We start from the raw sequence: 25501 nt of genomic DNA on the forward strand, positions 1-25501 counted from the left end.
TTGCACAAGTGCACAAAGCCGGATCAATTCAGCAGAATTGAACCTCGATTGTCAGTTTTGCATACATTTTATACACAATTTGTGCCCACAACCCCCCTTTAACACATTTCTAAAAATATCAGCCATCTGGTCTTTTCTGGCACAGTAAGGAGTTTCACTTTCCTGTTCGTGGGTCAACTTTGACCTTTTGGCATAAAGATGATTTTCGGTCCTTATGATGTTCTTAATGTATCAGTAACTATTCTTATCATAGTGGACAGGTGCCCCAAAACTGAGTTTTAGTTCTATTGATGTCTTTAATTAGTCTATTGATGTTCTTAATTAATCTTCATCAGTGGACAGGTACCCCAATTTTCCCTTACTTTGTACTTTCCCACTTACGCATACACCACGTCATTGCTTTCTGTATTTTTCCATTACACATACAAGTTCATAGAGTTATAGCCTCCTGTACCTTTTTTACTTTATTCAGGTTACACATGGGTCACTGTAAAGTATTAGTTTTCTAGCATATCTATTTGGCACTAATTTTCTGCTGAGTAAGTATGGTTTTTTTAAGCCTTCTGCGTTTGCCTTTTTTTTTTTTCTACAGTGTATACTGTGGTTTCTTGCGTTTCCATAAGCTTTGCTGCAACTACTGATATAGAGTTATTGGATTACATATTGATTATATTAGTATATAGTTATACATGTGATATATGAGTGTATATAATTTTTATCATGAAGCATTGAGAGTTTGGAGGAAACAGTCTGATCAACATTGACAGGAATACCCTTTAACAACAAAAACTTTAACATGTGACTTCATCACAATCATGGGAAGTCTCAAAATTCTCCTACACCAGAAGCAGAAAACCATGTCAAACCAAGTCACCTGAAGATCAACGACTGCCTGGAAGTGACTCTTAACTTCTGGCTGGCCATTCTGAATAGCTGCTGGACGGACGTTTGATCTGACCAATGAGCGCCTAGAGGCGGAGCCTGAGGCTACTGGCCCCGCCTACCGCCAGCGCTCACTCGATTACACAGTGGGTCGAGCTGCACAACCTGGAGATGGCTGAGGGGCACTTCATGCACCGATGTATTACCGCTCTGCTGGACAGCCAGTGGGAGGAGGCACTCGAGTGTCTGTGCTGCCTGCTGACCACCATTGGACTGCGTTAAAGCCAAGGTACTGCAGAGCAAGGCCATATCTCTTGGAAAACAAATGTACACACACCCACAGACATACATGCATGCACACCCACACACACACTGACTGTCCCTCTCTTCTCTGTGTATGCAGTGCCATATGGACAGGCACTCACATCAAATGGAGCAGATCCTGAAGGAGCGGAAGACCTCATCCAGGATCCATTTTATGCTAGAAGTTGTAATAGACCTAAGAGAGGTGCCGACACCCCCCTGATTGAGCTCCACCCATCGTCTGTTGAGAACCACACCTCTGCATTTGGCTACTTGCCTCTTTCCGCATTCATCGAGGTGACTGATGGCTTACATAGTTAAGTGTAGCATCAACTCACCTGAGAACTTATTGGCAAATAATAAAGTTACTGTCATACCTATATTTCTCTCCGTCATTCAATTTTCATTTCCCACAACGCTGAATGGATTGACCTGTGGAACATTAAATATGTCTCTCATCTGCCCTTCCCCCTCCCAGAATAACTGGGCCCCCAGGAGCAGTGACCAGGGGCCCAGAACCATCAGCCAGAAAGATGGCGAGCTGGAGACCCAGCAGGAGAGGTCCAAGGAGAAGCAGCAGTTCCTAGCCAAGAAGAACAACCGGGACCACCAGGGTGTAAGATTCTGGCTCTAGAGTGACATCACTGAGGCAATGAGACTATATAGCTCCAGTGCAGGGCTGCCCAACCCTGTTCCTGGAGATCTACCATCTTGTAGATTTTCAATCTGACCCTAACAAAGCCACACCTCACTCAACAGCAAGAGATCTACTGTCCTGTAGGTTTTTATTCCAACCCTGATGAAGCACACCTCATTCAACAGCTAGAGAGCTACCGTCCTGTAGGTTTTCAATCCAACCCTAACAAAGCACTCCTCAGTCAACAGCTAAAGGTCTCTCACTAGAGCTGCTAATTAGTAGAATCAGGTGCGTAAATTAGGGTTGAAATGAAAACCTGGGCAGCCCTGGTCTGGAGCGAGATCACTGAGGCAGGTTGGTGAGCCTACTCCTTTCTCCCCAGCGGGACCAGTTTGAATAGGGACCATTCACAACAGAGAGGTTGCTGCTGCTGCTGTTGCCGCCGCCCACACACACACAAACGTTTCTCAGCTGTGACTCTTCAGTGTATGTCTACAAATCAAATAAACAACGGAAATTAACCCGAAGCACCGGTTAAGAATGCTGCCAAGCAGGGACGTTGCTTGACTTAAAAGCTCTACTGAAACACAGGTCGCATGGTCCAGTGCTCTCATCCCCGAAAGTCACGTTGCCGCACCCGTAAAACGGCCTTGCATTCCTTCACAGCCTCGCACTCACAAGCGCCCGTGGTTGACAGCTGACAGAATTTTCTTTCCCGCTTAGTTATCGAACTGCTTGCTTGACAGGTGACAGCGGTCGCTGTTTTTCACGATCATATTACTGGGGCACAGAATAATGTGACTGGGGTGTGTGCTCTGGGGCACGTGCCAGTGCCGCGGCAGCTGGGTCCCGCTCTACTCTGAACTCCCCCCCCCCCCCCCCCCCATTCAAATCTCTTTTGTGCGGTGTGCAATCAAACGTCTCTCCACAACCCCATTCAGACCCCATTCCTTTGCTGCCACACCCGCAGTATGAATCCTATCCTAACGTAATTAATAATGTGCTCGCTGAAATATGTAACAGTGGTTATTTCAGGACTTGAGTATCCATCAATCCATCCATTCTCTAAACCGCTTAATCCAGGTCAGGGTCGCGGTGGCAAAGGGGCGAGCAGAGCAGCCCAGACGTCCCTCTGGATCCCCAGGCGATCGCCAGGCGATCCCAGGCCAGCCTTTGGATATAATCCCTCCAGCGTGTCCTGGGTCTACCCCTGGGTCTTCTCCCCGGTGGCCGAGCCCGGAACACCTCCAGAGGGAGGCGCCCAGGAGGCGTCCCTATCAGATGCCCGAACCACCTCAACCGACTTCTTTCAATGCAGAGGAGCAGCGGTTCTACTCTGAGGTCCTCCCGGACAGCTGAGCTCCTCACCCTACCGAGGAGAGTAAGCCCTGCGACCCTACGGAGGAACCCCGTTTCGGCTGCTTGTATTTGGGATCTCACTCTTTCGGTCACTACTCATAGCTCACGACCTCAAAGACTTGGAGGCACTGATCCTCATTCCGACTGCATCACACTCAGCTCCAAACCGCTCGGACCTGAGTATTTAATGCTAAGAAAATGGTCTAGAAAGGACCCAAGCTGAAACAACCCATTTGTGCGACTCTACGAGTCTCCAAGTACACATACAAACCTAACAAACCCACCGCAGGCATGAGGATCACAAACGGCTCACGTTTTTTTGTACACATTCGTTTTTAGTTCTTATCAGCGCAAAGTCGTTTCTAAGAAATGTCCGTTTCACTTTAGTGAGCCCCTGTGACCAGTGTTTTGCCTTCTCCATCTTTCCGTCAGCCAAATGCAATCACCACATAAGCGCCGTGTTCAGAGGAAAAAATGGCCTCCACAAAAAAGAAATTCAGAAGTTAGGAAAAAAAAAATTTCAGAATAAGAATAGACTGGGTGAGGAGAAAGAGATGACGTGAAATCAAATTCAAGGCTTCAAAAATGCCTGCTATATGCATTTTAAAATAAGTGTTAGAAAGTATCATTGCAAAGACATTTTAATTTTAACAATAAGAGTGGTCAATGTTGTTGCTGAAACAAAACACTAGGCTAAAGAATTGACATCAGCAGGAATCATTTTTATTTTTAAAAACACCCCCCCGTGCCAAAATTGCACCTGTGCCATATTCCCAAAATTTCATTCAAGATTCATCCAGTAATCTCAGAGATAATATATTTCAAATTTACCGATAGGCTGATATGATTTGTAGCAAAAAATAAAATACACCCAGTTTTCGTACATTTCTAAGCCTTTTTTAAGCTTCATTTTTGACATTTAAAATGTTCCATATACTCCTTTTCCTTCATTTTACGAAGCAGTACTTTGATTTATAGTTGCTTTATACATTCGTAACACTCCTGACATAATGTGTGCACCCTGTTTAAAATGATACAACATACATATACAAATAGATTGTTATCATCATCACTGTTATTATTATTATTATTATTATTATTGACAATTTCCCATGCCCTGTTGCGTAGGTTTATGGCTGTGGAGTGTATGTTGTGGGTGAGAATGTCCAATGGCGTGTCGCGTAGCATCGATCGTCGCCGTGGCGAGCAGGGCGTTGGGGTCGGATTGGCTCAGCATCACAGGCGAATTAAAGTCGCCTCCTGAAGAGGCGACTGTCCCAGCGAGGCTCTCCCGATCTGGAACAGGACCTGGCGGTGGGGCCGCAGGTGTAGCCGCTGGGACAGCAGTATGTCCCATCGGCACAGCACACCGCCTGGGAAGGGGGGGTGGGGGGGGGGGGGGGGGGGGGAGGGGGAGACAGAGAGAGAAAGGGAGTGACACAGTGTCAAAGAGAGAGGGAGAGAGAGAGAGAAAAAAGACTTTAAAATTTAGCGGAAATTGCTGTCATCAGATTTTAGGCCAAGACTGCATCTGATGTCACAATGGCCTGCGTGCTGCAAACGTGGACGGACACAGGCTGTCAGACGTGTATCCGTTCAGAGTCTGCTTCATTCTCCTCAGTCCCTAAAAGCTTGTCTGCTTTTTCCAACCAAAATCAACCATATGCGGTAGCTTTTGAACGGACAGACCTCATGCCCACTCAGCAAGAAACTGGGGAAAAAATCCCTAATCCAAAACAGTGGTACACTGCTACACTACTCCAAATGGATTCATTGTACCTGCAACTTCTGCAGATTGCTCCACTTGCCAAACTGCTTTGATGATGACAAAACAAAGATTTTAAGTTGTACTTTTAACTGGCAGGATGATGGGTGCAGGTGGTAGGGGGGTGGGAGGCAATGAAAATGGGCCATTTAAAATGGAGGGAAAAAAAGCAGGCGGGGACTGTAAAATGGACGACTGTCCCTATTGCAGGTGCTCACGTTAGGAAGAGGGCAGCAGCCCCATCGACGGAGACTCTTCATGAAACAGCAGGTGTTGCTATCGGGACAGCGGACGGTGGCGTCGCAGGGGACCTTCTGCAGCTGGGGGGCCCTCATTTTGGCCCCTCGGTGCATGCGAGAGAGAGCCGGCACCTTCTCCAGCCAGGGCACGGAGCGCATGCCGTCGTCACAGGTGCTGGCGGCCAAATTGCAGGTGGTGCCCTTGGGGCAGCAGTGGATGTGATCGTCACAGCACACTGCCTGTTGGGAAGAGGGAAGCAGAATGACCTCAGCTAATAAAACTGACCAAAGAAGTCCTTCATTATCTACGGTGTGTTACAAATAACCTTAAAACCCCTGATATGATTACATAAATTGCCTGTGAGCTCCTCTGGAAACAAACCCATCCTTGCTGAGCCTATGATGTGAAACAGGATGGAGAGTTTGGGAGAGCCAGGGGGAAATATCCATGTCAGCCTGTACCTCAGGCAGGGGGCAGCAGGCCCAGTCCCCTCCTGCAGTCTTGCAGCAGGTGGTGCCATCGGGACAGGCGTGGGTGGAGTTACATGGCACGTTCCCCTCTTTATTTGGGCGGTGGGTCAGAGAGGGCACCTTCTCCAGCCAGGGCACGGAGCGCATGCCGTCGTTACAGCGACCGGCGGCCGTGTCGCAGGTGGTGTCCTTGGGGCAGCAGTGGATGTGATCGTCACAGCACACTGCCTGGGAGAGGGAGAAGGAACAACCTCAGTGAGGAAAACTGACCTAAGGAATCCTTCATCATCTGAGGTGTCAGCTGACCAAAACTGAATGCAGAGTCATAATGTACTCAGCATTGTTCAACAGGTACAAATGATATGATCTTCATGAAGTGACTGACTCTTGGGAACATGAATTTGCACAGAAAAGTTCTGGACATTACTACTCCAGATACGCCTGTCTTGGACAGAAGGAAGAACAAACAGATGGACGTCTTTACATAATGTCCTTGGTGGAGGTAATGAATGAGAATTTGAATGGCTAAAATAATGCAATTGCGTACAGGGGGGCCAAAACAAATGAAGCATTCATGCTGTGAAATCGATTATTGTGATGATCTAAGATGCCCACATGCCCTTCTGGAACAAACCCATCCTGGCTGAGCCTATGATGTGAAACAGGATGGAGAGTTTGGGAGAGGCAGGGGGTAACATCCATGTCAGCCTGTACCTCAGGCAGGGGGCAGCAGGCCCAGTCCCCTCCTGCAGTCTTGCAGCAGGTGGTGCCATCGGGACAGGCGTGGGTGGAGTCACATGGCACGTTCCCCTCTTTATTTGGGCGGTGGGTCAGAGAGGGCACCTTCTCCAGCCAGGGCACGGAGCGCATGCCGTCGTTACAGGTGCCGGCGGCCGTGTCGCAGGTGGTGTCCTTGGGGCAGCAGTGGATGTGATCGTAACAGCACACTGCCTGGGAGAGGGAGAAGGAACAACCTCAGTGAGGAAAACTGACCTAAGGAATCCTTCATCATCTGAGGTGTCAGCTGACCAAAACTGAATGCAGAGTCATAATGTACTCAGCATTGTTCAACAGGTACAAATGATATCATCTTCATGAAGTGACTGACTCTTGGGAACATGAATTTGCACAGAAAAGTTCTGGACATTACTACTCCAGATACGCCTGTCTTGGACAGAAGGAAGAACAAACAGATGGACGTCTTTACATAATGTCCTTGGTGGAGGTAATGAATGAGAATTTTAATGGCCAAAATTATGCTGTGGTGTGGGGATGGCTGGTTTAAGCAGCCACACCTGCCCTGGGTCAAGCCAATTAGACCTGGCCAATTGGATAATTGGTTAAGAATTAGATAATTGGCCAGGCTAATTGGACCCAGGAACAGGAGTGGCTGCACCTGTGCGTAGTGAGGTAATCAGTGCGCACAGGTTAAATCTGCCATCCCCACCCACACAAGGGGAGCCTCTGTCATGACAGTTTTACATCTGCTCCTTGGCGGTAACATCTTGCCAACCTCGTAAATAAATGTGGACGGTTTGAACATCATCTCCCTGTGTCTCTGTGCTGGAGGGCCCCTTGGAAAGCCACTTCGGTGGCCTGTGGCAGGCGTGTTTGCCACAAATGCAATTGCATACAGGGGAGCCAAAACAAATAAAGCATTCATGCTGTGAAATCGATTACTGTGATGATCTAAGATGCCCACGTGCCCTTCTGGAACAAACCCATCCTGGCTGAGCCTACGATGTGAAACAGGATGGAGAGTTTGGGAGAGGCAGGGGGTAATATCCATGTCAGCCTGTACCTGAGGCAGGGGGCAGCAGGCCCAGTCCCCTCCTGCAGTCTTGCAGCAGGTGGTGCCATCGGGACAGGCGTGGGTGGAGTTACATGGCACGTTCCCCTCTTTATTTGGGCGGTGGGTCAGAGAGGGCACCTTCTCCAGCCAGGGCACGGAGCGCATGCCGTCGTTACAGGTGCCGGCGGCCGTGTCGCAGGTGGTGTCCTTGGGGCAGCAGTGGGTGTGATCGTCACAGCACACTGCCTGGGAGAGGGAGAAGGAACAACCTCAGTGAGGAAAACTGACCTAAGGAATCCTTCATCATCTGAGGTGTCAGATGACCAAAACTGAATGCAGAGTCATAATGTACTCAGTATTGTTCAACAGGTACAACTGATATGATCTTCATGAAGGTCAGAATAATTTTTTAAAAAGCGAACGTGAAAAAAAAGAAAAGCAGGAAATGCCATTGGGTTATCAAAATCAATAACTGTCATCCCCTTGGGACCATCAAGATGCACAGCAAATTCCATGGAAATCAAGCCAATACTTTTAGAGATATGTCAATGATTATTCAAAGGTTTGGCCTCATGGTGGCACTAAAAGAAAGGTCATGGGGTCACTAAAATTAATAGACGTCTTACTCTTGGGAACATGAATTTGCACAGCAAATTTCCTGGCAATCCAGACATTACTACTCCAGGTACATCTGTCTTGGACAGACGGAAGAACAAACAGATGTACGTCTTTACATAATCTCCTTGGTGGAGGTAATGAATGAGAATTTTAATGGCCAAAATTATGCTGTGGTGTGGGGATGGCTGGTTTAAGCAGCCACACCTGCCCTGGGTCAAGCCAATTAGACCTGGCCAATTGGATAATTGGTTAAGAATTAGATAATTGGCCAGGCTAATTGGACCCAGGAACAGGAGTGGCTGCACCTGTGCGTAGTGAGGTAATCAGTGCGCACAGGTTAAATCTGCCATCCCCACCCACACAAGGGGAGCCTCTGTCATGACAGTTTTACATCTGCTCCTTGGCGGTAACATCTTGCCAACCTCGTAAATAAATGTGGACGGTTTGAACATCATCTCCCTGTGTCTCTGTGCTGGAGGGCCCCTTGGAAAGCCACTTCGGTGGCCTGTGGCAGGCGTGTTTGCCACAAATGCAATTGCATACAGGGGAGCCAAAACAAATAAAGCATTCATGCTGTGAAATCGATTACTGTGATGATCTAAGATGCCCACGTGCCCTTCTGGAACAAACCCATCCTGGCTGAGCCTACGATGTGAAACAGGATGGAGAGTTTGGGAGAGGCAGGGGGTAATATCCATGTCAGCCTGTACCTGAGGCAGGGGGCAGCAGGCCCAGTCCCCTCCTGCAGTCTTGCAGCAGGTGGTGCCATCGGGACAGGCGTGGGTGGAGTTACATGGCACGTTCCCCTCTTTATTTGGGCGGTGGGTCAGAGAGGGCACCTTCTCCAGCCAGGGCACGGAGCGCATGCCGTCGTTACAGGTGCCGGCGGCCGTGTCGCAGGTGGTGTCCTTGGGGCAGCAGTGGGTGTGATCGTCACAGCACACTGCCTGGGAGAGGGAGAAGGAACAACCTCAGTGAGGAAAACTGACCTAAGGAATCCTTCATCATCTGAGGTGTCAGATGACCAAAACTGAATGCAGAGTCATAATGTACTCAGTATTGTTCAACAGGTACAACTGATATGATCTTCATGAAGTGACTGACTCTTGGGAACATGAATTTGCACAGAAAAGTTCTGGACATTACTACTCCAAATACGCATGTCTTGGACAGATGCCCACGTGCCCTTCTGGAACAAATCCATCCTTGCTGAGCCTACGATGTGAAACAGGATGGAGAGTTTGGGAGAGCCAAGGGGAAATATCCATGTCAGCCTGTACCTCAGGCAGGGGGCAGCAGGCCCAGTCCCCTCCTGCAGTCTTGCAGCAGGTGGTGCCATCGGGACAGGAGTGGGTGGAGTCACATGGCACGTTCCCCTCTTTATTTGGGCGGTGGGTCAGAGAGGGCACCTTCTCCAGCCAGGGCACGGAGCGCATGCCGTCGTTACAGCGACCGGCGGCCGTGTCGCAGGTGGTGTCCTTGGGGCAGCAGTGGGTGTGATCGTCACAGCACACTGCCTGGGAGAGGGAGAAGGAACAACCTCAGTGAGGAAAACTGACTTAAGGAATCCTTCATCATCTGAGGTGTCAGCTGACCAAAACTGAATGCAGAGTCATAATGTACTCAGTATTGTTCAACAAGTACAACTGATATGATCTTCATGAAGGTCAGAATAATTTTTTAAAAAGCGAACGTGAAAAAAAAGAAAAGCAGGAAATGCCATTGGGTTATCAAAATCAATAACTGTCATCCCCTTGGGACCATCAAGATGCACAGCAAATTCCATGGAAATCAAGCCAATACTTTTAGAGGTATGTCAATGATTATTCGAAGGTTTGTCCTCATGGTGGCACTAAAAGAAAGGTCATGGGGTCACTAAAATTAATAGATGTCTTACTCTTGGGAACATGAATTTGCACAGCAAATTTCCTTGCAGTTCGGACATTACTACTCCAGATACGCCTGTCTTGGACAGACGGAAGAACAAACAGATGGACGTCTTTACATAATGTCCTTGGTGGACGTAATGAATGAGAATTTTAATGGCCAAAATTATGCTGTGATGTGGGGACGGCTGGTTTAAGCAGCCACACCTGCCCTGGGTCAAGCTAATTAGACCTGGCCAATTGGATAATTGGTTAAGAAGTGGCTGCACCTGTGCGTAGTGAGGTAATCAGTGCGCACAGGTTAAATCTGCCATCCCCACCCACACAAGGGGAGCCTCTGTCATGACAGTTTTACATCTGCTCCTTGGCGGTAACATCTTGCCAACCTCGTAAATAAATGTGGACGGTTTGAACATCATATCCCTGTGTCTCTGTGCTGGAGGGCCCCTTGGAAAGCCACTTCGGTGGCCTGTGGCAGGCCTGTTTGCCACAAATGCAATTAAGTACAGGGGAGCCAAAACAAATAAAGCATTCATGCTGTGAAATCGATTATTGTGATGATCTAAGATGCCCACATGCCCTTCTGGAACAAACCCATCCTTGCTGAGCCTATGATGTGAAACAGGATGGAGAGTTTGGGAGAGGCAGGGGGTAATATCCATGTCAGCCTGTACCTGAGGCAGGGGGCAGCAGGCCCAGTCCCCTCCTGCAGTCTTGCAGCAGGTGGTGCCATCGGGACAGGAGTGGGTGGAGTCACATGGCACGTTCCCCTCTTTATTTGGGCGGTGGGTCAGGGAGGGCACCTTCTCCAGCCAGGGCACGGAGCGCATGCCGTCGTTACAGGTGCCGGCGGCCGTGTCGCAGGTGGTGTCCTTGGGGCAGCAGTGGGTGTGATCGTCACAGCACACTGCCTGGGAGAGGGAGAAGGAACAACCTCAGTGAGGAAAACTGACCTAAGGAATCCTTCATCATCTGAGTTGTCAGCTGACCAAAACTGAATGCAGAGTAATAATGTACTCAGTATTGTTCAACAGGTACAACTGATATGATCTTCATGAAGTGACTGACTCTTGGGAACATGAATTTGCACAGAAAAGTTCTGGACATTACTACTCCAGATACGCCTGTCTTGGACAGAAGGAAGAACAAACAGATGGACGTCTTTACATAATGTCCTTGGTGGAGGTAATGAATGAGAATTTGAATGGCTAAAATAATGCAATTGCGTACAGGGGGGCCAAAACAAATAAAGCATTCATGCTGTGAAATCGATTATTGTGATGATCTAAGATGCCCATGTGCCCTTCTGGAACAAACCCATCCTTGCTGAGCCTATGATGTGAAACAGGATGGAGAGTTTGGGAGAGGCAGGGGGTAATATCCATGTCAGCCTGTACCTCAGGCAGGGGGCAGCAGGCCCAGTCCCCTCCTGCAGTCTTGCAGCAGGTGGTGCCATCGGGACAGGCGTGGGTGGAGTCACATGGCACGTTCCCCTCTTTATTTGGGCGGTGGGTCAGAGAGGGCACCTTCTCCAGCCAGGGCACGGAGCGCATGCCGTCGTTACAGGTGCCGGCGGCCGTGTCGCAGGTGGTGTCCTTGGGGCAGCAGTGCGTGTGATCGTCACAGCACACTGCCTGGGAGAGGGAGAAGGAACAACCTCAGTGAGGAAAACTGACCTAAGGAATCCTTCATCATCTGAGGTGTCAGATGACCAAATCTGAATGCAGAGTCATAATGTACTCAGTATTGTGCAACAGGTACAACTGATATGATCTTCATGAAGGTCAGAATAATTTTTTAAAAAGCGAACGTGAAAAAAAAGAAAAGCAGGAAATGCCATTGGGTTATCAAAATCAATAACTGTCATCCCCTTGGGACCATCAAGATGCACAGCAAATTCCATGTAAATCAAGCCAATACTTTTAGAGATATGTCAATGATTATTCAAAGGTTTGGCCTCATGGTGGCACTAAAAGAAAGGTCATGGGGTCACTAAAATTAATAGACGTCTTACTCTTGGGAACATGAATTTGCACAGCAAATTTCCTGGCAATCCAGACATTAATACTCCAGATACGTCGGTCTTGGACAGACGGAAGAACAAACAGATGGACGTCTTTACATAATGTCCTTGGTGGAGGTAATGAATGAGAATTTGAATGGCTAAAATAATGCAATTGCGTACAGGGGGGCCAAAACAAATGAAGCATTCATGCTGTGAAATCGATTATTGTGATGATCTAAGATGCCCACATGCCCTTCTGGAACAAACCCATCCTTGCTGAGCCTATGATGTGAAACAGGATGGAGAGTTTGGGAGAGGCAGGGGGTAATATCCATGTCAGCCTGTACCTCAGGCAGGGGGCAGCAGGCCCAGTCCCCTCCTGCAGTCTTGCAGCAGGTGGTGCCATCGGGACAGGCGTGGGTGGAGTCACATGGCACGTTCCCCTCTTTATTTGGGCGGTGGGTCAGAGAGGGCACCTTCTCCAGCCAGGGCACGGAGCGCATGCCGTCGTTACAGGTGCCGGCGGCCGTGTCGCAGGTGGTGTCCTTGGGGCAGCAGTGGGTGTGATCGTCACAGCACACTGCCTGGGAGAGGGAGAAGGAACAACCTCAGTGAGGAAAACTGACCTAAGGAATCCTTCATCATCTGAGTTGTCAGCTGACCAAAACTGAATGCAGAGTAATAATGTACTCAGTATTGTTCAACAGGTACAACTGATATGATCTTCATGAAGTGACTGACTCTTGGGAACATGAATTTGCACAGAAAAGTTCTGGACATTACTACTCCAAATACGCATGTCTTGGACAGATGTCCACGTGCCATTCTGGAACAAATCCATCCTTGCTGAGCCTACGATGTGAAACAGGATGGAGAGTTTGGGAGAGCCAGGGGGTAATATCCATGTCAGCCTGTACCTCAGGCAGGGGGCAGCAGGCCCAGTCCCCTTCTGCAGTCTTGCAGCAGGTGGTGCCATCGGGACAGGCGTGGGTGGAGTCACATGACACGTTCCCCTCATTATTTGGGCGGTGGGTCAGAGAGGGCACCTTCTCCAGCCAGGGCACGGAGCGCATGCCGTCGTTACAGCGACCGGCGGCCGTGTCGCAGGTGGTGTCCTTGGGGCAGCAGTGGGTGTGATCGTCACAGCACACTGCCTGGGAGAGGGAGAAGGAACAACCTCAGTGTGGAAAACTGACCTAAGGAATCCTTCATCATCTGAGGTGTCAGCTGACCAAAACTGAATGCAGAGTCATAATGTACTCAACATTGTTCAACAGGTACAAATGATATGATCTTCATGAAAGTCAGAATAATTTTTTTAAAAGCGAACGTGAAAAAAAAGAAAAGCAGGAAATGCCATTGGGTTATCAAAATCCATAACTGTCATCCCCTTGGGACCATCAAGATGCACAGCAAATTCCATGGAAATCAAGCCAATACTTTTAGAGATATGTCGATGATTATTCAAAGGTTTGGCCTCATGGTGGCACTAAAAGAAAGGTCATGGGGTCACTAAAATTAATAGATGTCTTACTCTTGGGAACATGAATTTGCACAGCAAATTTCCTTGCAGTCCGGACATTACTACTCCAGATACGTCTGTCTTGGACAGACAGAACAACAAACAGATGGACGTCTTTACATAATGTCCTTGGTGGAGGTAATGAATGAGAATTTGAATGGTTAAAATAATGCAATTGCGTACAGGGAAGCCAAAACAAATAAAGCATTCATGCTGTGAAATCGATTACTGTGATGATCTAAGATGCCCACATGCCCTTCTGGAACAAACCCATCCTTGCTGAGCCTATGATGTGAAACAGGATGGAGAGTTTGGGAGAGGCAGGGGGAAATATCCATGTCAGCCTGTACCTCAGGCAGGGGGCAGCAGGCCCAGTCCCCTCCTGCAGTCTTGCAGCAGGTGGTGCCATCGGGACAGGCGTGGGTGGAGTCACATGGCACGTTCCCCTCTTTATTTGGGCGGTGGGTCAGAGAGGGCACCTTCTCCAGCCAGGGCACGGAGCGCATGCCGTCGTTACAGGTGCCGGCGGCCGTGTCGCAGGTGGTGTCCTTGGGGCAGCAGTGCGTGTGATCGTCACAGCACACTGCCTGGGAGAGGGAGAAGGAACAACCTCAGTGAGGAAAACTGACCTAAGGAATCCTTCATCATCTGAGGTGTCAGCTGACCAAAACTGAATGCAGTCATAATGTACTCAGTATTGTGCAACAGGTACAACTGATATGATCTTCATGAAGGTCAGAATAATTTTTTAAAAAGCAAACGTGAAAAAAAAGAAAAGCAGGAAATGCCATTGGGTTATCAAAATCAATAACTGTCATCCCCTTGGGACCATCAAGATGCACAGCAAATTCCATGGAAATCAAGCCAATACTTTTAGAGGTATGTCAATGATTATTCGAAGGTTTGTCCTCATGGTGGCACTAAAAGAAAGGTCATGGGGTCACTAAAATTAATAGATGTCTTACTCTTGGGAACATGAATTTGCACAGCAAATTTCCTTGCAGTCCGGACATTACTACTCCAGATACGTCTGTCTTGGACAGACGGAAGAACAAACAGATGGACGTCTTTACATAATGTCCTTGGTGGAGGTAATGAATGAGAATTTGAATGGCTAAAATAATGCAATTGCGTACAGGGGGGCCAAAACAAATAAAGCATTCATGCTGTGAAATCGATTATTGTGATGATCCAAGATGCCCACATGCCCTTCTGGAACAAACCCATCCTTGCTGAGCCTATGATGTGAAACAGGATGGAGAGTTTGGGAGAGGCAGGGGGTAATATCCATGTCAGCCTGTACCTCAGGCAGGGGGCAGCAGGCCCAGTCCCCTCCTGCAGTCTTGCAGCAGGTGGCGCCATCGGGACAGGCGTGGGTGGAGTCACATGGCACGTCCCCCACTGCGTTGTGATTCAGAAACAGGCGCTTTTCATTGGTACACCAAAAAAATCAGAAAACCCCCACCCCCGGTCCACCCACACATTCCTGTGGTTCACCCACGAACTAACTGACACACCTTGCAATTGGCACACCATTCCTACTTCTATATACTGAAAATTTCTTCATAACACAACAAGTTGATTCAATAAACTGATTGAGTAGATCACAATTCTACTTCTATTAATGGGGAGGGGGGGGGGGGACAGCACACTTCCTGACAGACAGCCTGTATAACATCACATTAGTATTCGGCCTAGGAGACACTCAATTGGGGTGATTTAGAAGGCATATCATTTCTTTAACTGCCACATATTTCCTGGGGTTGTTTGGGTTGAGTGCCTTTTTTCCTCTCTCTTCTTGCTTAGTTGTTTGCCCTGACAAGTCCAAATGCCCAGGTAACGCTACCTGGTGCAGAATGGCCGACAGAAGCTACGGCTGCTGTTCACTGCCAAAGAGTGAGTAGTGCTGTATTTCCCAAGTTGTGTTGTTTTTTTCCCCTCATTTGAAAGTAACACCGTGATGGGATAGATTGAGGCGCAATGCAATAAATTGTTCCCTCAAACAGTGGTCCTGTCCCTAGTCCTGAGGGCTGTAGGACCTTCTGTTTCCATTGTCCAATTAAAAGCTGTTGATCTTACAGTAAATTAATCTCCCCTTGCATCTTGGGTCTTGACTGTTTGCAGATTTAAACGTGGAAACAACCGCGATTCTCGAAGACAAGGGTTGGGGACCCCCGTTTTCGAACCAATGAAAATTAACGCCTGCTCCATGAGTTCAGGTTGAATTCAAGTCAAAACTCAAGTTAAACCGCGTCCTGCCACTTCAGGAATCCCAGCCACAATCTCGGACCTGCAACGCCTTGGTTATAGGGCCTAACCTGTGGTTGTGGAAAGTGCACACAAGGCCTCCTCTCAAATGACCCGGCGCAGACTCTACTCAGATTTACATTCCTGTGCCCAACCTGGAGATGCTAGGGAGGGGGTATGGACAGAAGCCATGATGGGGAATTACCTTTTTTGGATAAGGGTTACATTTCCTTATTGTGTAATCCTCTTGCACTTTGCCTAACAGGCTTAACTAGTATATGTTCAATCCTGGGAAGATGCCTTCATATTTGTGGTTCGGGTATTTACCTCCCACATCTAGGGTTACCGTTGCTCTTAACCAAATTCATGCGCTTGTCTTTGCATTGGAAGTCTCTCTGAATAAGGGCGTCGGCTGAATACCAGGAATCTAGGTGTCCCGCAGTCAGAAAATTCTCTTGCCTCAACCACAGGCTAGGCCCTATAACCAAGATGTCGAAAGTCTGAGATTGTGGTTGGGATTCCTTGAATTCAGGACTTGAATTCAACCTGAACTTATGGAGCAGGCGTAATTTTCATTGGTTCAAAGACGGGGTCCCCAACCCTTTGAACCAATGAAAATTGTCTTTGAGAATCACGCCTGCTTCCACGTTAAAATCTGCAAACAGTCAAGACCCAAGATGCAAGGGGAGGTCAATTTGGACAATGAAAAGAGAAGGTCTTACAGCTCTCAGAACTAGGGACAGGAACCACTGTTCAAGGGAACAATTTATTGCACTGCGCCTCAATCTATCCCATCACGGTGTCAAGGAGGAGAAGGAAAAAAAAAAAAAAAAAAAAAAAAAACCTTAATTTGGGAAATACAGCACTACTCACTCCTGGCAATGAACAGCAGCCAACCTACAGCAGGTTGCATCGCTGCCATAGGTATTCCCTTGGCATTACAGGCATTTGGCAGACACTCTTATCCAGAGCGACGTACAACAACAAAGTGTATAACCATAACCATAACCAGGAACAAGTATGACGAAACCCCTAGAGAGAAGTACCGGTCCAAGTACAGGGAACAACCGCATAGTTCAACTTGGACCCTGAAGGTTAAACTGATTAACACTAAACAACGAGAACGGCAACAACGCAGTCTATGGAAAAAATACAAGCAGTAGTTAAGACAGTTAATGCACCTAAGTCCTACGAAACAGCTGCCTAGTTACAACCCTAAGCTTACAGTCATTTACAGGGGGGTAGGGAGGGATGGGGAGAGGTGCAGCATGAAGAGGTGAGTCTTCAGTCGTCGTTTGAAATGGGTCAGTGTCTCCGCTGTCCTGACCTCCACAGGGGAGGTCATTCCTTGGCGACTCACCGTCACTGCTCGTCGGATTCGTCCTAGCCAATGAGGTTCGCGAGTCGGCGGACTGGCAGGTGTTGTGCTCCAGGTCGCACGTGGTGCCAGACGGGCAGCAGTGCAGCTGGTCACTGCAGCAAACAGCCTAGGAGAGAGGGAACCATGGTTACCCACTTAACACATAAGCCACAGACCGCAGGTTACGCACTGACATATGAACTACAGACCGTAGCATGGTCACGCACTGAAATATGAACTACAGACCGCAGCACAGTCACACACCAACACAAGCCACAGACCGCAGCATGGTTACGCACTGACACACGAGCTACAGCTACGAGCTACGAGCTACGTAAGAACAGGCACACAGTGCCGAGTCACTTAATCACAGCTACAGACAGCACGCCAAGCTACAGACAGGACTGTCACCAAAGAACAGCTAGATAGCACGCACAGCTACTGACAGAACTACCCCCTCTTTGGCAGAGCCACAGACAGCATGCAGAACAACAGACAGGGCTAAGATTTTAAGAACAGCCAGAGACACAATTATACCACCTAAGGTTCAAATGCGTTGAGCTGCTTCCAAACGTATATCCAAAGGCACTGTACTCTGAAGAACCAAAACGTTTCAAATCTCCAGGTTTTGTATGTATACTATGTGCAGATATGAATCAACTTGACAAGCCTGGGTGAACAGAATGATATTTGATAATTGAAAAGGCCATGTTCTTCTGATCCCAAAACAGCACAGAGTTCATACGGGCTCAACAGGGAAAACCATAAATAATCGCGTGAAAGAAGAGAATCATGGGAAATGGAGTTTTTGCCCCGCTCACAGACCCACTCACGTCAGGGTAGGGACAGCAGCCATAAGAGCCGCTGCGAAGCTGGCAGCAGGTATTTTGATCGGGGCACGCCCTTCCGTCTGGACAGGTGACGGAGGTCACCTTCACCTCGGAGGTCTCCCCGAGAGCTTGGACAGCTGCAGGTAGGAGAGGAAGATCACACACAGGTAGATGAGCTGTGGCTCCGCCCCCATGGGGAAGGGGTTCCCGGACTTACGGGAGCAATATGGTTACCATGCCGACAATTCACTGACTTTCCAAGTCCTTCCAACGATCCATTCCCTCAACTTCAAGGACCCATAAAACTGCACAGCGGACTGTATATCACAAGTGTTACACCATAACTATAAGAATATAAAAATAATTTTTAAAATTATAAAAATAATAATAACCAAGTAATATGAAAAAAGGCCCCAATATTCAGGGAGTGCTGTCCCAACCTCCACTCTTAAACGTGATCCAGACCATAACCAGACTGGATTCTGATCCAGGATCAAGGACACAAACCTTTTCAAGATCATCAGCAATTAAGATAATAAAAAAATGGAAGAATTAAGCCTCTGAACGAGCCTCTGTAAATATATGTTATTTTCAAGAACATTTACATCCTTGGCTTAAAAAACAAAACAAAACAAAAAAAAAAAACATTTCCAAATAAAATTCCCATGGGAATCGTGGTCTACAGCCAGCAGAGTGGTCTACAGTGGGAAGGCCTACCCATCTGGTCCACCCACGCCGCCCTCCTGTGGGCGGGCAGTTTCGCCATCTTATATCTGGCGATGTATCAAATGGTCTTATCCAGAACTACTGAGGGATTCACTTTTTTTTTTTTTTTTTTTTTTTCTTCATACAATCCCTCCATACAGCTGGATATTTCCCATACAACAACATTCCTAATAAGTATTCCTAGGTCTCCACAGAGGAACCCTGTCCATCTTAGTCGGACAAAATAGCTCAATCGTGTGGCTTTCACACTTTCCACACCTACCACAGACAGTTCCAGAAAACGAAAAGGGTTCCCCAAAGGAGACACACATTTTTTAACCCTTTGAAGAGCAGGTTATTTGGAATGATTCTTTTTTCAAAATTCTAAGTCAGTGTTCTAGAACTCCATCGCTTACAGCGACCAGTAGTGAGTGACATCGGCATTAGAATGTTCAGCTAACTACATTCTAATCGCACATTTGCGATTTCACACCTTAAAGGGTTAGATTCTCTGCCAATTGTAACCTTATAATTAGAAGGCCTTGGAAAATAGAAATAAAGGAAATTAAATCTCTGACCTTTTGCCTCAATGCAGGTATGTCCATCCTCACCACACTGGTGGTGCTCCGGGCAGCAGTGTTTCCCATCTGAACAGGAGACACCCTGGAAGCATTAAAAATAATCCAGTAAAGACACAGAAACCCCAATCAGCATTCCAGGCCTTTTTTTTATAAGATTACATTACATTACAGGCATTTAGCAGATGCTCTTATCCAGAACGACTAACACAACATTGTATCCAAATATCCTGTTGGATATATACTGAAACTATCCAGGTTAGATACCTTGCTCAAGGGTACAACGGCAGTGTCCTATCAGGGAATTGAACGTGCAATCTTTAGGTTACAAGACCAACTTCAATGCCCATTATACTACACTGCCGCCCAAGAGCATACGTACCATATATTTCTCACAGTGCACATAGGGAACAAGGCTGAGCAATACAATGGCCACCTTTATTCTTGATCACATATTTCCCTTTGAGGTTACACGCACATGCTACAGTGATCTCTCACTGCAGAGTGGCCGACAAAGTCGTCGAATATTTTTAGAAAAGGGATGTATGCCAAGAGTTTCCGTTTAGCAGTATCACATGCACGTCTCACACAGTGAGCGAGCGAGAGAGAGGAAGACCCGTCGACAGCACAAACGGAACCACGTATGCACTTTTCCCTTTTTTGTGCATTAAGAGAGGCTCAAGTTTACACAAGGCAGAAACGATGAACACATAACGTAGCAAACATCTGAAAAATTAGACAGTTAACATGCATCAGCAGTCCGAAACGGTGTTAAAATGGAAACACAGCAAGACATGTCCGGGGGGACATGCGCCTCCTTTGGCAGTAACTATTGACCAAACCCTATATGGGTTTAGTGGCCTGTCCACCTCATTATTTATTCTCTCTCTTTTGTTTTTAAGAGCATGAAGCAGTGGGTCAAAGCAAAGACATGGGTGTGCCTCAGATTACCTGGGGCAGGGGGCAGCACTCGTACAGACCGTGGGATTTCAGACAGGAATATTCGGAAGGGCAGCGCGAGCCGTTGGCACAGACAGTGTCGTTCCGGTCATTCCCAGCAGAGGCTCGGACCATGGGAAGAGACTGGAGAGGTCGGAATGCCAGAGGACAAAAAAGAAAAAAAAAAAAAAGAAGTACTTTAAAGTTAGTCCTGAAAACAAACAAACAACAAAAACAACAACAAAAAACACACACAAACCAAGCACACACCAAATTATTGGCACTTAAAAATGGCAAATTTTTCAGCTTAATGCTGCACATATTAACAGTGTACTGTGCTGTGCACTCTTCCTCACCATGATGGCTTCATTTCATTTACTCATACAGCACCTATCATCAGTGCATTTATTTAACATCACGGCTCCATTCGCGTCGGTGGTCAGCCGAAATCCACCGCGGACCCCCCCCCCCCCCCGCCCTCCCGACCCGGAGGGCCGACTCACGCGAGGACAGCAGCCATATCTGGAACCGGAACCGGAACCGGTCCGGCAGCAAGCGCTCCCGTCCGCGCACGCACCCCCGTCCGGGCATGTGATGGCGCCGGCCAGCGCCGAGAGGCCCACGCACAGCAATCCCGACCACAGCATCTACGGGGGCGGGGAGGAGCAGGAGGCACAGCGTTAGCACCTACGGGAGGAACCGCCGGTGCCGCACGGCGCTGGAGAAGTGCCGCCGGACGCGGTGTGCCATCAACCGTTTGGGCAAGCTTGTTTTTTTTTTTTTTTTTGGAGTAGGTTTTTATTTTTATTTTTATTTTTTTACCCCATCCAAAATTCTACGTCCAGACAGTTCCAGGCCGTGACGTCATCGTTCGAAAGTTCCGCTATCGTTCTCAACATTCGTCCCGTTTCCCTGTAAAAGCCCCACTGTGACGGTCCTCTGAACGAAGCATTAGACACAACAGCCAGGCAGAAGGAACTGCGGCTGGAGCGGCGTCTGCATTTAGATCCATGGGAAGGACGTCGGTAAATGGTGTCGGAAACACGGCAGCCCTTCCTCAGGGTGACTGAGACTGTCAACGCAGGATGTGATCAGACTCTGTCAGCAAGAAAAGTCTGCCGACAACTACACAGAGGGAAATCATAGTAGGGCTGCAGTGCATGAACCCCTCGTTACAAAGATGAACGCACACTTGAGAGTTCAGATGGTGCGAAAACCATAGGCACTGGTCTACAGAGCGCTATGGTCAGATGAGTCATCCTTCACCATATTCTGGACAAGTGGGCGAGTGCATGTGTGGTGCACACAAAGAGAACGGTGAGAGCGTCCGGTGGCTCGGTTATGCTGTGTGGGGCATTTTTTCTGGCATGGTTCGGGTCCACTTGTCCACTTAGAGGGAAGGGTAACTTAAAATCAATACAAAGTTTATTCTGAGTGATCACCTTGTGATACCCTGCGATGAAACATTTCTATCCTGATGGGAGTGGTCTCTTTCAGGATGACAATGACCCCCATCCACAGGGCACGAGGGGGACACTGAATGGTTTGAAGAGTATGAAAATGATGCGAATCATATGCCATGGCCTTCGCAGTCACCAGACCTCAACCCAACTGAACACCGACGGGTGATTCCTGACCGGTGTGTTAGACAGCGATACGAAGGCATATCTTTTGGAAAAAATTGTGTTCCACCCCTCCAGTAGAGTTCCAGAGACTAGCAGAATCTATGCCAAGGCACAGTGAAGCTATCCTTACTGTAAAGAAAAAAAAAAGGATGTCTCTCGCACGTGATGGAAATATGCAAAGTTGATTTTATTTAAAGTTTATTCAGTGACAAAGCGCACGAATGACACTTAGGATTCAGCAGAGTCCGACTGAACCACGAACCTTTCCAGTGGCTGCTGCTTATTCGTTTTCCAAGCTTTGATCAGGAGTGTGGACACGTACACATACTGTGAAGGATGTAGTCAGTTTTGTGACCCCTATCAATTAGGCCGTAGTGCGCTGGCCTTCCTGCTGCGATTGAATTAGCACGTCTGTTGACTCGGGTGGTTCCCAATCTCTCACTCCCGGTCGCTATGCTACCGTTGTACCAACCGTATTGTAATAATTATAAGATCAAGGGAACGTGTGGCCAGCAGACATATTGGCATCAGAGACAGATTTCTCATATTACTAAAGACACTTATGTGTTTTCATTTAATTTGTCACCTGTCTGTATTTTTCCCTTATTTGGCTCAGTATCCCACAATTTTAGATTTATAATCAAGCAATTAACATGTGGTTAAAGGGCAGATCGACAGCTTTTCTTAAAGGGCATCTTTATACACACTGATTTCACCATTACAGAAATTACAGCATTTAAAAAAAATACATAGTACCCCCATTTCAGAGCTCCATAATGGCTTCACAGGTGTTTCCGATTAGCCAGGTGTGTTTAAGTGCTTCCTTAGTGCAGGTATAAGACAGCTTTTCAGCATCTCGTCTTGAAACCGGGCTTTTGGTCGCCTTCGGAGTCGGTTATCGGCATGTCAACATGAAGACCAGAGTTGCGTGAATGAAAGTCACGTACGCCACGAGAGGCCGAGAAACAAGACTCTCTCAGAGACATAAGCCGAACCGTAGGCGTGCCAAAATCAACTGTAGGCGGCAAGCACTGGTGAACTCTGTAATTGCAAAGGGCCTGGTAGACCAAGGAAGACGTCTCCAGGACACGGCACGGTTGTGCAAGAAGTGCTGTGATTTCTCCGTGGTGAAACCGAAGTGTAAAAAAAAAAAAAATACTCTGCACGTCAACCACATGTGGATTTCCTGATTATGAGTCTAGAGCTGCAGAGTACAATGCAAAAAAAAAAAAAAACTTTGTCCCAAACATTATGGAGCTCACTGTATGGCTAAAAATCATACGTCATACTAGGGACATTTTCGACAAGAGAGAACATCATTATTAAACTGGTTAGTGTCACTGGCGGCAGTGCAGTATAATGGTGTCGTAATCTAAAAGTTCGATTCCCATTGTACCCTTGAGCAAGGTAGGTCTACTAAACCTGCATTGCTTCAGAACATATCCAGCTGTATAAATGGATGCGATTTAAATGCTACGTACAACGTTGTGCAAGTCGCTCTAGGTGATTGGGTCAGATAAATGTCCGTAATGTAATGCAATTTAACTTTTGCAAGAGGCTTCTCAGAAATCTGATTATTCATCTGCTTCCTGTTACAGAGTCAGGTCACAGGTGAAGCTGTAAAAGAGTTTCACTACCTGAATTTTGCCGAACTGCTATGGCGGGGATTCGGCACACTGAGCCAGCTAACTACAATAGAGCTCAGAGACAACCCAGGCAACAAGACTTCTGCTTCTGCTTTCGGTTTTATGTGGAACCGAAATTTCCCACCATTGTTCGCCAGATTCAGGAATTTCCCTTTAGATTGCACCGTGCCGGACCAAAGTTAGCTTAATTTCCTTTTGCCTTCTCGCAACATTGTTTATTAAAAACTAAAGAAAATGTACTCATGTTTGCGGTCCGTATTTTCAAAACTATAAACACCGCTTGTAAAATGATATTAAAAATACAGCTCCTAGAATTTACGGGGGTTAATCGAACTTTAGTTGAGAAGTGTTTATAATTCACTGTATACAGAAGGAAGACCATTTTTTGTTAGACTGAAAACCACATGATTTAGGTTTGTTGTATTGATTTATGAATGCATCGCCTTTTTCGAATATACATATTTTACATGGGTAAGCTACGTTATTTAACCCTTCAAAGTATAAGATCACATTTAGGATTATGATGCTCTTAACTGCGCATTCTAATGCTGATGTAACAATGAATAGTGGTAACTGAAAGCAATGGAGTTCTAGAACACCGACTCAGAATTATGAAGAAACCTTCCAAAAAAACACTTCAAAGGGTCATCATAGAATGCACACTTTCTTTAGACAATATATGACACTTTCCCAATGACTGATTTTTTAAAAGAACAAGGGAATATACTTTATGATAATAAACACAACTGCTTTATAACAACAACAACAATAAGACTATTTAATGTAAGCAAGGTATATAAATTATAACACAATACGTTTTCCCAAGTAGGCAGAACTGAAAATTAGAAACCGACTTCTGGTGCTCATTGGCACCGCATTGTATAAGTGAGCTCAGCAACGATTTTTAATCTGCAACATGCTTGTAGCCTCTGCTTTTAAACTGCATGTGGTACCAGAAATGGTGCCGGCGTTTTAGCGCTCAAAACCAGCGACCACTTCATGTACCCAACATAATACACCACAACAACGGATCGATGCTGAACAGGTGAACAAGGCAGAATATCGCTTGCCAGAAAAAATCCTACCTCCGTTTCCCAGTCCCAAATCTATCGCCCACCAGAAGTCACCTCATTAAATAGCCTATCGGCACGGCAACAAAAAAAACCGTATTAAACTCCGCCTATGACAACTGTATCTGCTTTGTGGATTGGAGAGTCGCTTTCAGATTGAGTGGTCCATTAAGCTGCCAATCAGGAGCCTACGCCACCCACTGAACCCCATCACATGATCTTTGGTTATTCGCAAACACTGATAATAAACTTCGTTTTATTGCTGCTGCTGGGAACGCGCAGCCACACACGCGCGCACACACGCGGCTGAAAGATTGTGCCTTGCTAGTATTAATTCACGCAGCAACGTTGTCACGTTTATCATAAAGTTACAAGTTACCTTCCCCTTTTCATCAAAAATGAGACCCAGCGTCAGCAGTAACAATTAGGGGTTGGGCTGGTTGTTGTTTTTTTTTTTTTTTGCTTGTGTTCGCATTTTATAGTGGTTTCACCTCTAAATTGTACCGCTAGTAATCAAATATCTTTTTGGATGTTATTATAGTACACAAATCTATGGCCTCGATTCAAATAAAGGGGACAGAAGCATTTTGATTAAAGTCTACATAAAGCGTGGAAAGCTACAGAGAGATAATTTAGATTGAAATTTGGTAGTAGGCTGCGCGAGAGATCGGTTTGTGTTTGTGCGATAATACGTTACGAATGTTAAGCCAAACAATACAGGGGTTAAAACATAGCAGTTGATTGTCACTTGCATTAAGTTCCTTCTCATCACATGACCAGCTATCGCATTTTCGCTAATACTTTCGATGTGGATGGGGGGCGCAGAATCACTTCCTCGCGCTCATTTCAGAGAAGGAGTGCGATTGCATGTTTGCTTGCCATCATAAAAAAGCACTTTCACGCACTATGCATTTTATGCGAATCAATTTCTTTGGCATTGTATTCATAATATTTGTCTGGCATGTCAAACACACATCTTCACAAACAGAAATTAATACAGGTGATCCAAAATAGAATCACTA

General features: G+C 46.9%; 1 protein-coding gene across 5 annotated transcripts; it reads right to left on the minus strand.

Moving 5' to 3' along the window:
• Positions 1-3882: 3882 nt before the first annotated feature.
• LOC118216035 (progranulin-like) lies at positions 3883-24554 on the minus strand. 5 transcript variants are annotated; one of them, XM_035397036.1, is made up of 19 exons: positions 24495-24548; positions 20642-20785; positions 20151-20282; positions 19200-19284; positions 17920-18053; positions 17087-17213; positions 14783-14880; positions 13830-14066; positions 12875-13111; positions 12305-12541; positions 11350-11586; positions 10627-10863; positions 9347-9583; positions 8777-9013; positions 7458-7694; positions 6371-6607; positions 5648-5884; positions 5165-5425; positions 3883-4554 (listed from the first exon to the last, which is right to left on the minus strand). In XM_035397036.1, exons 2-19 carry the CDS (start codon positions 20783-20785, stop codon positions 4429-4431), a joined length of 3477 nt encoding a protein of 1158 aa, XP_035252927.1. In that variant the 5' UTR covers positions 24495-24548; the 3' UTR covers positions 3883-4428. The 5 variants fall into 5 exon arrangements, with proteins under 5 accessions (XP_035252927.1, XP_035252929.1, XP_035252930.1 ...); XM_035397038.1 differs by lacking the exon at positions 13830-14066 and having other exon boundaries at positions 24495-24554; XM_035397039.1 differs by lacking the exon at positions 12875-13111 and having other exon boundaries at positions 24495-24553.
• Positions 24555-25501: the final 947 nt, after the last annotated feature.

Source organism: Anguilla anguilla, chromosome 17, assembly GCF_013347855.1.
Source record: "Anguilla anguilla isolate fAngAng1 chromosome 17, fAngAng1.pri, whole genome shotgun sequence".
Lineage (NCBI taxonomy): Eukaryota > Metazoa > Chordata > Actinopteri > Anguilliformes > Anguillidae > Anguilla > Anguilla anguilla.

Coding starts and splice junctions, on each gene's coding strand:
- LOC118216035 (XM_035397036.1), bottom strand. CDS start 20,785: ATGCTGTGGTCGGGATTGCTGTGCGTGGGCCTCTCGGCGCTGGCCGGC. Junction 20,283..20,641: donor GATATGGCTGCTGTCCTCGC/GTGAGTCGGCCC, acceptor CGACCTCTCCAG/TCTCTTCCCATGGTCCGAGC. Junction 5,426..5,647: donor CCTGCTGCCCCCTGCCTGAG/GTACAGGCTGAC, acceptor TCTTCCCAACAG/GCAGTGTGCTGTGACGATCA.